The following is a 14,828-nucleotide window of genomic DNA, read 5'->3' on the forward strand; positions in this document are numbered from 1 at the left end:
TGTAAAAACTGTCACTTTCTTCCACCTCCTATAGACTCCTCCGAGGTGATCTTATTGAAACCTCCAAACTATGTCACAAGTACTACAATAACATTGGACCAAAGGAAATGCTCTTCTTCAACACATACAATCAGCGAGGACACAACTTTTTAAGCTAAAACAAAACACTTTCGATAAAGAAGTTGGAAGGTGGGCCTTCTCAAACCGAGTAGTCAAGGAATGAACGACCTTTCCCAAGAGGTGGTTATGGCTGACTCTTTCAAGAATAGTATTGAAAAGTTTTTTAGTGAAAGGAAATTTTTATAGAAGAGAAAGCCTTTTTATTGCAGTATATTATTATTATTAAAATCACCTTCTTCTTTTATAAACCCCATTCCTCCCGGAATCTTTTTCACATGCATTAAACTACTTGGGTTGACAATTACTGCTGACTTGAAGTGGGATACCCATGTTCAAAACATCCTAGAACAAGCTTCCCCTCCAGCTTCCCTATTAAAACTTCTGATGAAATTTTCTTGTTCCCCTTAGGATCTTCTCCAACTTTATTGTTCTTTCATCCGGCCAATACTGGGGTATGCTTGTTCACTGTGGCATTTCGGTCTTTCTTGAGAGCATATTTGTAAGATTGACAAAACGAGCAGTAGATTTTATAAGATTGTTCAAAAACGAGCAGTTAGAATCATAAATGGTGATGGCAAGGTTCCTTATTATTATCTACTAGGTACGTTTGAACTCACTATGTTGGCTGCGAGAACGAATCTCCTGTGCCTCCGTTTCGGTACCAAGACCCTGTCTGTTCCGCGATTGCGTTCCATCATCTCGAACCCTATCTTCCCGCCCGCAACAGACTGTCCCGTACAGAGTCCCAAAATGTCCCCAAGTTGACACCCGTCCCATATTGCAAGAGTTGTGTTCTGAGTTTTGTGCAATAGCTGAGAACACTATTCATTAATTTTTTATTTATTTTAAATTTTGATTCATTTTGTTTATTTATTTTGTGCAATTGATTATGTTTGCGTGAAGGTCAAATTCGCCTGACTTATTTCCAGTGATGACAAAACTTCTCGTTGCGGTATATATATTTACTAGTGCTATTTTTTGACGCGAAGTTGAAATTTGGAAACCATTCTGTGGAAGAAATTTTTTAATTAGATCCTATTCTATTCTTTTAAAGATAATTAAGATTATATTGCCAAAAATTGATCCTTTTTCAATCCAGCTTCGATATGTGAAAGCGGGACGTCTTCGATTGGGATGTGAAGACGTCATAAGAAAAAAATTTAAACGAATAGCCATTTATTGGGAGGTAATAAAGAGTGAAGCTCTAGACAGAATTGAAAGGAGAATCAGCATGTGTAGCCGTCTTGAACCCAGGGGGAATAGTGCTGTGACGCGTCGCTAGTAATAATCAGTTAAATATTTCGATCGAGACAAATGTTAAAGTTAGCTTGAATTTAAATTCAACGAAGGCTAAGTTACATTAGCTACGTAACATATATGAGTTGGTTTTCCTGCATTTTGCTTGCGTGGAATGTTCAAATGCTTGTTAGTAAAAAAAAAACAAAAAAAAAACGGTAATCTGCTGAAATCTTTTTTTCTGTGGACGAGATGAAAGCTCATTAAAAAGCGGTTTGTATTAATCTTTCATTTTCTTTGCCTGCATCGTCGGTTCCATGACTAAAAAAAATTCGTTGGCAATGAATTAGAGCAAAATACATTCCTCTGTAAAGGGAGCTATATTTTTTATTGTGTTGCGAGAGCAACACTTTGATTTTGTCCCGGTTTTTTTTTTTTTTTTTTTTTTTTTTTTTTTTTTTTTTCCTATGCCGCCGATCTCAGCTTATTCCTGGAAACTGGTAAGGGTTTAACCTGTGCGGTTTTTACGGAAAGTGTGGACCTCAGGCCGGATTGATGAATATGACATTACATTTTTGGAAAGCTCTGTAGAACTCTTGCCTGGGGCCAAAAAGGATGGTTTTTGCTTGTCCTCGAGCCAGAGCCTATGGTGTGCGAAGTGAAGTGGAGTTATATAGCCTATGTCAGAGAGGAGTATCTGAAGTTGTGCAGCCAAGCTTTCGTTTCATCAAACCATGTTTCTGCTTTCGAGTGGAAAGCTCCGTTCTAGCAGGCAAGCAGGCAGGCACCAGTTTCAAATTGAAGATGGACTAAAATCTATAAGTGTTAAATATATGCGGTAGTTCCCCGACCCCACAGCCAATATATCTTCTTTGAGTGATAAATAGAAAAATTTACAGAAACAAAAAAGTGCGATTTTCCCACGGGTCCGAAAGTACTGCCATCTATTGTTTCTAGCCATTTCTGTTCGTGATTTCAGCTGACTTTACCATTCTTTTTTTTCTACTTGGGATTGCAATAGAGAAATGGTATCAGATATACCTCTTAAACTTTAAAAGTTCTGTCATTGCTAAAGAAATTAGAGCTTATCCTTTGCTCCTTTCTAAGTGGTGGTGTTAGAAAGTTGGCCTCCGAAAAAAAAGTCAACTTTTGAACTAAGACAGATAGAATTTTTTTTCAATGACAATCGATAGACCTTGATGAGCTGATCAAAGTATATGTCATCCATTTTTTGTTACAAAAATTCCTTCATGACATACACCAGTTTGAAAGTTTCAAGGGGTTGACAACTTCAGTGGTAAGGTACACACTTGAACCAAAAATAGGCCGATACCAATTGTGAGATATGTAGGGGACTTCCAAGTAACAGTCGATTATTAGCTTATAATCATCTTTGGCAATGAGGGGTTTGCAACTTTTGCTGATTGGTGTACCTGTTATCTGTTTCTGGTGTAATTGATGGTAAGAACAACTTGGTTCCCGATTGTAAGACATGTAGGGGAGTTGTAAGTAATAATCGGCTGTTAGGCTACAATGACTTCAGCGACAAGGGGTTTGCAATTTTTGCTAGTTGGTGTACCCATTATTTGTTTCCGGTGAACTTGGATGTATATCACGGGAGAGGGACTTGTAAGTAAGAATCGGTTGCTAGAGGAGGTTCATCAGAGGCTAAAAATTTGTGCAAATTGGTGCACATCTTTGGTATTTGATCCTGAAAAGTCACGAATAGCTTTATAATACCAACTAGATTATGTAAGATAATGTTCCAAGTTTCCATCGGTCACGATGTCTACGATTGAAAAGGATAAAGTTCAACTGGCTGCAAACTCAATTTAGTCCCTTCTTCCGATATTCTTTTGCTGTTGTTTTTTCAACGCTGAAGAACTTGATCATGTGATTACTGATTGTGTTCTGCTTTGAATATGCCGTTTTGAATGCTTTGATAGTTTTGACAACTTCAGAATTTAACCGATAACGAAGAAACAAAACCAAAGTGTTGCTCTCGCAACACTTTTATCGGCGAAGCCGGACAAAGGTTGCCGCAACACTTCACGTTGCCCAGGCAACGTAGGTCTAGTTTATATTATATTAGTCCTATATTTTAAGTCCTGCGTTTAAAATTTATCTTCTATCAAATAAATTGATTATGAAGATTTCGAAAACAGTAATGATGTTGATCAAAAGATGGATTAGTTGGACTTATACGACTTAGTGGTATAGTCATTTGCGTTCAATACGTGTTTGATATCGTCTAATTAGAGGAGCAGATATAGCTAAACGTTTTTTTCCTTGTTTTTTTTTTAAGCTTCGTAATGGCTGATTTATTAAATGGCATAACTGATTAAAGTAAAGCGGTTTTTTGCAAAGACGTCTTCTTTTGAAGAAGTTGCCATGCATAATTTCCAATTTACAACGTTTCCCCTAAAGAACAGACGGGCTGCCAATAAGTTATGCCAATTCCCCCCCCCCCCCCCTGTCTCTCTGTACATCTATTTATTTAGGATTTTCTCATATGCTTTAAGTTGTTCTTTTTTATACATATAATATTATCAAAGTAGTTCGTTTATCCTGTTAATACCTATAACTTTTGATAGATAGATAAATAGATAGATACATGTTTATTTACAACAAGAATTAAACCATATAAACAAACAGCGCAAATGGCTAGTGGCATACTTAAGCGCATGGTATATCGCCAAAAAACAAAAGAAAAACCGTCATCACTTAAGCTTAAACTAATGTACACTTCTTACGGAATCCAAACTTAAACACTCACAAAGGAAAATATTACGGGAGATCAGCAACATGATTTCTTAACCACTTCAGAAATTGGTTTCTATCATTACAATTTCTCACAGTTATTGGGATTAAATTCCAAACTTTCGGACCAGTGTGACGCAAACTAAATGCCCCTCGCACCGTTGGCCTAATTTCAAAAGAGAAATCAGAACTATGACATGTTGGGTAATTGGGAAATTGTGAATTTGTCGGGAATAATCTTGGGAAATTTAGTGAAAGTTGTCCAAAAATATAATTGTGGCAAATATTAGAAATAGCAATAAAATGATGTTGATGAAAAGAGAAGAAACCAGAAGATCCATAAAGATGGCTAACTGAGGATCTATTATTAACATTAAAAATTAATCTAAGGGCTTCATTTTGTAGAATTTGAAGAGGTTTAAATGTTGAAGGGAAAAAACATCCCTTAGGAAAAAGAGGCAATAACGAGAAAGAATGCCGATATTTTGCGAGATTTTTAGAGACATTGTTTTCACATGTTCACGGAAAGACAGATTTTCATCCCAAATAATTCCAAGATATTAAATTGATCAATACGTTTTAGTACCCTATCATTTAGATAAAGAAAAAACTGTTCTGTTTTCTGAGAACTAGATCGAGAAAACAGCATATTATGCTGTTTTCTGATAGGAGCCGTAAGAAGAAAATAAACTTGTAGACTCTAAATAATGAGCACTTTTTTTTATAGCTAGTATTTCTTCCTTAAATCTTGTACAATATTTTCACCATTTCTAGCTATGGTTCTTCATGCATGTATTTGTACTTTTAAATTTCCAAAAAAGACTAAATTATAAGTTATCATTATAATGATCAATTTTTTTGGTAGCCTCCTGGTGTTTCGCCTCCTGCAGCCCATGGAGCTCCACCGCCAGGTCCACCTCCCATGGGTGCCCCACCGGGCGTTCCACCTCCTGTTAATAGACCACCAACAGGTATGTGTGAATATTTTTACCACCCTTTTCTCATATTTATTGCAAAAAAGTTTTTATTTTTGGCTGTTACTGCCCAAAACTAGCTCCCTTTTACTTCTTTTTTTGAAAAAAAAACTGAGGGTTGCAAAAAAGGAAAACAAAAGTGGGGAATTGCAAAATTTCTTCAAGGAACTTATTTACTTGCTTGTAGGTTTCCAAATTTTTGCTAGGGAGACTACCTATCCTCTTCGCCCCCCACCCATGCATGGACGATTGGTCGACGTAGTTTATCCGTAAAATCTTCTAAGTGTGTCGATCGGCTCCATAATAAACGTCAGAAGATCTTTTTCCCTCTGAATCCTCATGGTGTATCAGATTTGGGAAGAAGGACAACTACGAATCAACCAAATGCCCGAATTTATGTTGTGTGTCAAATAGCCAAAGTGCTAACAGCTAGCAGTACAAGAAAATAAAGCAACACCAAAATTAAAGCCAAAGTCGAAAAAAGTGAAAATTAACCAAAAAAGCTTAATAGACCTGTTTTCTATGATAAAATTCCCCAAAAAAAAATGATGATGAAAATGTAAATTTAGCCAAGGAGTGATAAAAAAATAGAAAAAAAATGCAACATTGGACTTTACAGTCCCGGCTGGTGGTGCTGATCTCTGTTTCATGGCCCTTCAACCAGGAAGTACTATGCGGGGGCTGGGGACCAGCCACCCTGTGGTTTCGTACACCATTCCTATTTACCTTCCCCAGATTTCTCCAGACAGTCTTTTTTGAGCTGGGTCGCCTCTGGCTGAGTTTACGGAGTTAGGTTACTGACCCCCGTTGCAAACCAAATAACCAGTGACTCCAGGATCCGAACTCCATCTTCACAGACAAAGAGTTCCAAGTCCGGAGTGCTAGCAACTCGACTAGAATAATCACTAGGAATGATAGCTCTTACGAAACTTTGGAAGTGCTGAACTTTGTTATAAAGACGTAATATTTCTGCTGATGTAAATATCCTGAAACTATTCCCGCCAGTTTGATGTTTTCAAAAAATTTAGATTATTTGTGAGTTTTAGTTTGGAACATGCTAGTTTGAGATGACTACTTTATTCGTTACATTTACGGCTGTCCATGCACTTGGTGTGATTGAATTCTTGATTTGATGACTTACTAGTGTATGAAGAAAGAAACGGCTGAGGAATGGAATATTAAAAAATTGTAGTAAAGCGTTGGGTCATCTTAGTGTCTTTGAAGATAGGTGATAGGCGTAGGCCTTTGATTTTTATCTATGATACTGCGCCAGATATTGTGGAAAAATCATTGGAATACCCAAGCAGGTACACAACTAACGAGAATTGTGGCAGTCAATGTTAAATAGAGGAGGCCTAAATAATGTAATTTGTCCTCATCAATCATATTAGGGAATTTTTGCTTGTCGTAGGAAGCTTGTGATAAAACATGCTGTCTTTAATAAAGAGTATGAGTAACTTCTAAGAGTGGAAACCAGAACTAGCGTCTTAGAAAAAATCACTAGTACCATCTAATGATAGCTAAAAAAACACTTGTGAAATTTGAAAAAAAAAATGTAAAAAGACAGACACTCCATAGCGCTGGTGTTTTTTTTTACACCAGCGCCAGTTTCCACTCTTTAAGTTACTCACACTCTTTGATCTAGTCCATTGTAAAATTAATAAATGTATGGTGTATGCCAATTTAGTCGAAATGAGGGTAGCACACTAGACTTACTATCCCATATCCTTTGGGACGAGGATTTGAATCCTGGTATCGGTACTCCTTTACATTGGGATGAGGGTCAGTGGTGTGAATTATGGTTCAACAAATACCCAGGAAACATCTGAATTTGAGATGTCAGGTGAGACGGAAAACGCCTGGTCCTACTGCAAGCACAAATAAAACTAAGTATGCTACCTTAACAGTAAATCTTGTTATTCAGCAATTTAATGCCGTAGAATTTGTTGAAATTTTGTATTAAGTTAACCCTAGTTTGCATTCAATATTACTTTTCTTGCAATAAAATTGTAAGAAATAGCCCATGCCTCTGCTATAACTCTACTTTTCGTTAATGCCCCCTTGCATGTTTTATTTGAAATTTTTGAAAGAAACTTGTCACTCTAGTATTACAATACTATGTCTATTTGGCCATTCCCGTGTCCAGCAAGAATAAGAAGATTGATCCTTTTCCAAGAGGAGACATGCCATTTGGATAAGTCTCAAAATTAGCTCTGGTGATTCATTATACAATTATATGAAAGGGGCTTTTCCTCCTCGACACCCCACTCTTTACGCTAAAGTTTTTTATTGTTTTAAAAAGTAGAGTTGCGAGAAAGAGTCAAACTTTAGCACAAGGAGCGGGGTGTCGAGGAGGAAAAGCCCCTTTCATATAAGGAGTAATTTCTGTTCGTTTTAAGTTTTAATGTCGCTCCTTATTTTCATTTCAAAAAACTTGTTTTTTTTATTTAATTTCTGAAAGTTTTTGAATTAATGCATGTCTGATTTTGGCTCTCCGTACATAAATTATTAAAATGAAATTTGCTATTAATTCTTTTTGGCTAAATGGCTTTCTCTTAGTTTTGATCAGACGATTTTAAGAAATAAGGGGTGGGGAAGGAGGCCTAGTTGCCCTCCAACTTTTTCGGTTACTTATAAAGGCAACTAGAACTTTCAATTTTTAACGAACGTTTTTTATTAGTAAAAAATAGACGTAATTTAAGAATCAACTTACGTAACAAACTTTTATATTCTTATATATTTGATTATATATATATATATATATGAGGGAGTTTGTCCCCTCGTTAATACCTCGCTCTTCACACTAAATCTTAAGTTTTGTCCCAATTCTTTAAGAATGACCCCTGAATCAGAAAGGCCGTAGAATAAATAGTTGAAATTACTAAAAATAATTTAGCATAAAGAGCGAAGTATTCATCTCCTTCTAAATACCTCGCTCTTTATGCTAAAGTATTTTTAGAACCCCTCATATGCGTAATAATCTCTGTTCGTTTTAAGTTTTAATGCTTCTCCTTACTTTCAATTGAAAAAAACTTTTTCATTGAATTTCTCTTCCCCCATGAAATATTCCTCCAAGGAAAGATCCTCCAATATAGCCCCCTCCCCTGAATCCCACGCCCAAACAAAAAAATCTCCCTGAAAACGTCGGTACACTTCCCAATAACCATTACTGTATGTAAACATTGGTTAAAGTTAGTATCTTGCAGCCCCTCCTCCAGGGACTGTGGGGGGTAAGTCATCCCCAAAGACATAGTTATTATGGTTTTCGACTATGCGGAACAAAATGGCTATCTCAAAATTTTGATCCGTTGACTTTGGGAAAAAAGTGAGCGTGGGAGGGGGCCTAGGTGCCCTCCAATTTTTTCGGTCACTTAAAAAGGGCACTAGAACTTTTCATTTCCGTTAGAATGAGCCCTCTTGCAACACTCTAGGACCACTTGGTCGATACGATGACCCCTGGGGAAAAGAAAGAAAAAAAAAACAAACAAAGAAATAAACACGCACCCGTGATTAGTCTTCTGGCAAAAATACGAAATCCCACATTTTTGTAGATTGGACCTTGAAATTTTTTCTATAGGGTTCTCTGATACGCTGAATGCGATGGTGTGATTTTCGTTACGATCCTATGACTTTTAGGGGGTGTTTCCCCCTATTTTCCAAAATAAGGCAAATTTTCTCAGGCTCGTAACTTTTGATGACAAAGACTAAATTTGATAAAACTTATATATTTGAAATCAGCATAAAAATCCGATTCTTTTGATATATCTTTTAGCATCGAAATTCCGTTTTTTAGAGTTTCGTTTACTATTGAGCTGGGTCGCTCCTTACTACAGTTACCACTAACTGTTTGACTACGAAACGTACAGTAGCTATTTTGGGTGGAGCATCGTGTGGGTCTTGGAGGTATGTAGTGAGGAGTTTTACAGGAGGAGACTTTTATAATGAGGAATTAAATGGTCGACTTACTGATTTGCTGTTGTGTGTTCTTTTTAGTGACACTAATTTTATATAGAGATACTATCAGAATCGATTTGATATAAAACTAAAAAATAAAATTCTATTTTTCTAAAGAATAGCCTAATTTTCTCTATTAGAATGACATTTCCGTTGTTGTATTCGGTTTTCATAACTTTGGTGAGATAATGCTTTAATTACAGTTATGCTAATATTTCGTTGCAAAGTTGTTGTCGGGGATGTCCCATCAAACCCAAGACTTGGGTCCTTCTTAGTGCTAGCTTTATGATAAAGCCTTAATTGGGCCTCTTTTCAGCCACCCTTCTTTTTTGTGCAAAGTATCTCTTGAGCATTACTTTATTTTGCGTCACATTAAGTGCGTTAGGATTACTGAATGTTTACAACATTTCTTTGCTTTAGCTTTGCCGCCGCCTGGTGTTCCCCCTCCTATTCCTGGTGGACCAGCCCCTCATGTGAATCCAGCATTCTTTCCACCTCCTCATCATCCTCCACCAGTAAGTTTCCCAACAGCAAGCGCTCCAGTAAGTTATTTTTTTCATAATTTTGTTTTTCTCTGTAGCCTGATCTTATCTATGAATTAGTCAGTTAAAATCCCAATTTTATATCTTTTACAGATCTAAACAACTTATTTCATTTTTGTAACGATGTTATTTTACAATGGAATGATAAAAAGAGAACTTACCATTTTTTCAGTTTTTCAATATAAAATAAGATAGATAATACAATTTAATATCGCAACATTAAACTGTATTATATATTGAGGCATTGTTAATTCAATTCAATAGTAACCAAACGAAGACTTCTTCATAGTAAAAATAAAGACTGAACAGTTTTTAAAACAATTCCCAAACAGCTGTGGAAACATATCTTATGAATGTTGATTCGCTGTCTCGTTTTCAGATTCACGGTTTTAAGCGAGATTGGTAATCCTTGTCACCTTTTCTATATTTAACCAGCCGAGGATTTATCTCAAAGGCTTCTAACGTGTTATACATGGATGATATGAAAATGTGATTCGCAAGTGATATGAAAATGTGACCCACATAAGTGTGGTTTAGCATTTTTTGAAAAAATAATCACAGAAAAGTAAAAAAAGAAAGAAAGCACAAGATTCAATTGAAAAAATATGTTTCTGGGATTTTGCTATTTTGTAATTTTTAATGATAAAGATCATTGTAAAAATAAGAATAACAGAAATAAATGAATAATAGAGTTATGACCCTGATTCTAATTTTCAACTTGCGCATGTGTTATGCAACCGTGTTGAACTCCAAACACAAAGATCACGTGGTATAACCAGGTAACATGAACAGTAACTCAGAATGATTTTTTACGGTTATGCCCGCTCTGTAAGTCATTTGATTTTGAAAAAAAAATAATTTCAAGAGAAATTGGAGAGACTGGAATTTCTGGGGGGGGGGGGAGGAGAACTTTAAGAATGGCAAAGAAACAAGGATTTTCTGAAGAACATTAGATATATCAGCGACTGTTTTAAAAAAAACTGCCTGGAAGGGGAAGGTACAAGGAGTATACTATAGTTTGTAATCCTATTTTTAGGCGTATCTTATGCGTTACTGTATCTTGGTATCTTCAGAACGTTTTGCCTCATATTTGCGGTCGCCAATCATCCACAGCCAGCTGAAGCAAACCACTTTGAGCACCTAGAATAGGTTAAAAAAGTGGTTTTGTTACCGCCCTTTCTTCTTTTTCAGGGACTTGTCTACTTTTCTAATTTCAATATTTATTTGCCAATCCTATCAACCGTTAAAAGGCTAATTATCGCAGATAAATAAATTTTTATTATCGTTTTTTCTCATTTTTTATACTTTCTCTCTTTCCCCGTCTCCTTTTCCCCCTTTTCTTTCGCTTTTATGAACCCTATTGTTTTCTATGTGTATCATGTAGTCCATCACAAGCTCCACTTTCTAAGGATTTTCATTACGTTACAAGGGCTGGTTGAAAATAATGTAATAATAAATTCAGTAAATTATTTTTGCCCGATCTATATATTAGATTTGACTCTATTGTATGTCGCCTATTTGTTTCTTCAGCCCATTAAAATTATTTCATTCTTATGACTATTTTCATAATTTTCCCTTATTACTTAAGCCCCCTGCTGGAATAGCTGACCAACCGACTATATCTGAGGCTGAGTTTGAAGAGATAATGAGTCGGAACAGAACTGTTTCGAGTTCAGCCATTTCAAGAGCGGTTGCTGATGCAGCAGTTGGTAAGCCTTTCAAATAATTTGCCGTCATTTAAAACCATCAACTAAAACCGATGATTCGTCTTATACTTAATACAAAAGTCAACTATAATTTAGCTTGATTTTATTTTACAAGATAATTATGTATTCAAAAAGGATCCCCCGAAAAAAAATTAAATTTTCAAAAAAAAAAATTAAACTACCTTATCGCTCTGGTGCCTTTTAACTTATTACCGAGAATTGTTTGTTGTACAACTGAAAATTATTTGCTTTTATAACCCATATAACAAAAACAACGCTAATATTTATCTAGCTGGTCATTATTTTTGCCCAGTTTACTGCCGATATTTGATGCAATTGGAACTCCCTTCTGCTAATTTCACATGATCTTCAGTTTTCACATTCTCTTAATTGCAGTTATATTTTCAGTTCCAAATAAGTAGTAATAATTTAAAAATAAGGTCAAACTGCTAAAAAGAAGACTGGGGAATTGATTTTTGCACTGGGATGTCTTGCAGATATATGTAATTAAAATGTTACTTTTAATTTTAATCATACTACTAATAGAATAAAACTTAATTTCACTGTTTTCGCATTTAATTCTTTTATTCACATCTGAGTCACATTTTTTCCAAATATACCACGGTTTTAAGGGGGACGGGAATTACTGGGTCTTATTCCCCTTGTTTGAGTACGTAATTTCAAATTGTAAACTTCAGTAAAAATTACACTTCGGTCAGTTTAAGCATATCGGTCTAAGATTTCCCCTTATTTTGTTTCTTGGTATGTCTTCACGGGGTCCCCAAAACGATGAATCTCCTGACTTTTACTTTTTTTTTCTTTTCTTGTGATGTGCATAATAATTACAAAATTAATTTAAAATTTTGGTTATCTTAACTCGGGGTTATGAATAATTGGATTCTAATAGCAAAAGAGCTTGCTTATGTCATCTTCCTCCGCTCGCCATGGTCGGCAGCTTGGGCTTTTGGCCCACGCTTGTTGTGATGACTTCACGTTTTGGGACAGCCTCTTCGTTAGATTCTTTTCCTGTGTATTGGGATCAGGGGAGTAGTTTGCTATGGGGCAGGGGAGGGGAGCAACTGCCCCGGTCGGGCTTCAATTTGCCCCACCCCAGGTTGCTGAAATTTAGTTTTTTTTAAAATATTGCCAAAACTAAGATGGGCCTTTATGATTCAAGCATTCCCAGAAACAGGTCAGTTTTCTTTAGTATATTTTTACATTTTTGGTACTATACGGTTCATTTTTTGAGTTTTTTGTGTCATTTTCACCTGATTTGGGAAAATTGGCCCCCTACTTTGCCCCCTCCCCAGGATTTTGATGAAGTTACGCCATTTAATGGGATCTCCTAAGTAAAGGTTACCTTTTATTAAAATTTCAGATCAGACGAAAAGTGGCAAATTAATTTTGCCACTTAATGCAGCTCTTTACTTTTCTTTGACAAACTTGTTTTATGCAAAAAGTTTTTTTTTTAATTAATTTTTGTTCGTTTTTTATTAAAATCAATTTTTAAAAATCCCAAAAATATGTCTTTCAAAGAAAAGTAAAATACTCCATTAAACTAAAAATGAGCAAAAGTAGAATCAATTGATCTACCAAGCATAAAATTACCACTAATCATCGTCATTAAGTATGTGAAACGCAAAACGAACAGAAATTGCAATAAATAACCGAATCAAACTCAAAGCGAGCAGAAACTTACATGAAAATGGCTCAAAACCCCTATGCCTTCCAAAGCAAGAACATAATTTGCACTTTACTGAAAAAAAAAACACGATTGTATATGCATTGTCAGTTTAATATACATATGCTGATATTTGTTCCTTAAAATCTTTATAATATTTGATTTATTTAAGTCATAAAAGTGAAAACATTCATTTTTTTTTAGTAAAGTGGGAATTATTGTCTGACCTTGGGAAGAAAGGGGTTTTGATCCTTACTCATGTTAATTTCTGCTCGTTTTGAATTTGACTCGGCTATTTATTTTAATCTCTGTTCTTTTTTGCTTTCATTTATTTATCGATGCTGATTTGTGGTAGGTTATGCTTGGTAGATTATTTGATTCTATTTTTGCTCATTTTTAGTTTAATGGAGTTTTCTACTTTCCTTTGAAAAATTTATTTTGTAGAAAAAGTTTTTTTTTAATTAATTCTTGTTCGTTTTATATTGACATAGTCTTTTTCAGGGAAAAAGAAAATAATATTTTAAACCTTTTTGGTTTTTCCTTTAAGAATTCATAGTTCGGCCTTCTATGTGTATGCAGGAGAAAATTTTTTAACAACAGATTCCCTTTTGAAAATCTGAACACTAATAGTAGTGTTTAATTTAGTTTTATGCCTCCTCTAGTTGTCCCGAAAAAAAACTTAATAATGTCCCAAAAATTATATCTTTGCTCTTTAACAGATTGGATACACTTACACACTTTTGACTTTGTTAATTTTAAGAGCAAAAATAGTAATAGAAGTAGCTTCGAAAGTTTGAACTTAATACCCCCAGTCTTGGGACGTTGCAGAGATGTCTTAATTGCAACCAGCGTACACACAATGCGTTTTGATTTAATCTTAAAGCACCATTGGGTTTTTAAGCACAATGAGTAAATTGCATAACTGTTGGGAGTTAACCTTCACAATAGCCCTAGAGATATAGTTACAAGACCGTTCAGCTATCCTGAACAAAATGGCTGTCTTAAAATTTTGATTAAAACTGTTCGAAAAATTATGAGCTAAAGAGAAGAGCTGATTGCACTTCAAATACTTTTCACTCTGAAAAAGGGTACTAGAACTTTGAATTTCCAATCAGATTAGCTCCTTTAAAATATAAATGATATAATTAGCTATGATAGAGCAGCGGTGCCTATGTTATTGCTTATATGACCTTTTGATACTTGCATGCGTATAATTTTTTCGTTTAATTGTAACTCCCCCTAAACGTTTCAACTTAATGCCCTTAGTGTCATTAGTTATAGTAACCGTAGACGTATTATTATATATATACACATAGTGTCTTCTGGCTAGGTCAAGATCTGCCACAACTTACCTTGAAAGGTCTAACTTAATAATGTAAGCCGTTGTTGTGATATTCACGTTTGGTGAAAAGGGGGGCAGTGGGGGGGGGCTAATGGACCTCAATCTTTTTTGACTCTTAAAAGGGAACTAGAACTTCTAATTTTCAGCCAAATGAGCCTCCTCTAAAGTTAAAAAACCATCCCCTCCATAAAAAAAACCTTAAATGCTTCTGGTGCATAATTTACAACCCCTTCCCCCAGGCTTTGGGGGTTTATTTCATCCCCAAAAGCTTTATTATTTTATATATGGACTATTTGAATGAAATGGCTATCTCAAATGTCAAAAACCCTATATGCCCAGGGCATAACTTACAACCTTCGCCCTGAGGACTGTGGGGGGGGAAGTGGGTTATCATCCTTAAGGACCTGACTTCCAGACCTTTGAACTACGCTGAACAAAATGGCTATCTCAAAATTTTTATCGGAAGTACTTGGGGAAATGATGAACGTGGGGGGGGGGGAGCTATTTACCCTC

The 14,828-nt window shown here is 35.5% G+C and overlaps 1 protein-coding gene across 3 annotated transcripts in view; it reads left to right on the forward strand.

Moving 5' to 3' along the window:
- LOC136039347 (cleavage and polyadenylation specificity factor subunit 6-like) overlaps window positions 1-14,828 on the forward strand; it is a 51,195-nt gene that overhangs the window by 23,572 nt on the left and 12,795 nt on the right. For 2 of the 3 annotated variants that reach the window (XM_065723001.1, XM_065723003.1), the window contains 3 exons: window positions 4,982-5,087; window positions 9,465-9,586; window positions 11,175-11,295. In XM_065723001.1, coding sequence (XP_065579073.1) covers window positions 4,982-5,087; window positions 9,465-9,586; window positions 11,175-11,295 — 349 coding nt within the window. The remainder of the gene's footprint in view (window positions 1-4,981; window positions 5,088-9,464; window positions 9,587-11,174; window positions 11,296-14,828) is intronic. The other variant, XM_065723002.1, reaches the window with a different exon arrangement.

Source organism: Artemia franciscana, chromosome 19 (genome assembly GCF_032884065.1).
Source record: "Artemia franciscana chromosome 19, ASM3288406v1, whole genome shotgun sequence".
NCBI classification, from domain to species: domain Eukaryota; kingdom Metazoa; phylum Arthropoda; class Branchiopoda; order Anostraca; family Artemiidae; genus Artemia; species Artemia franciscana.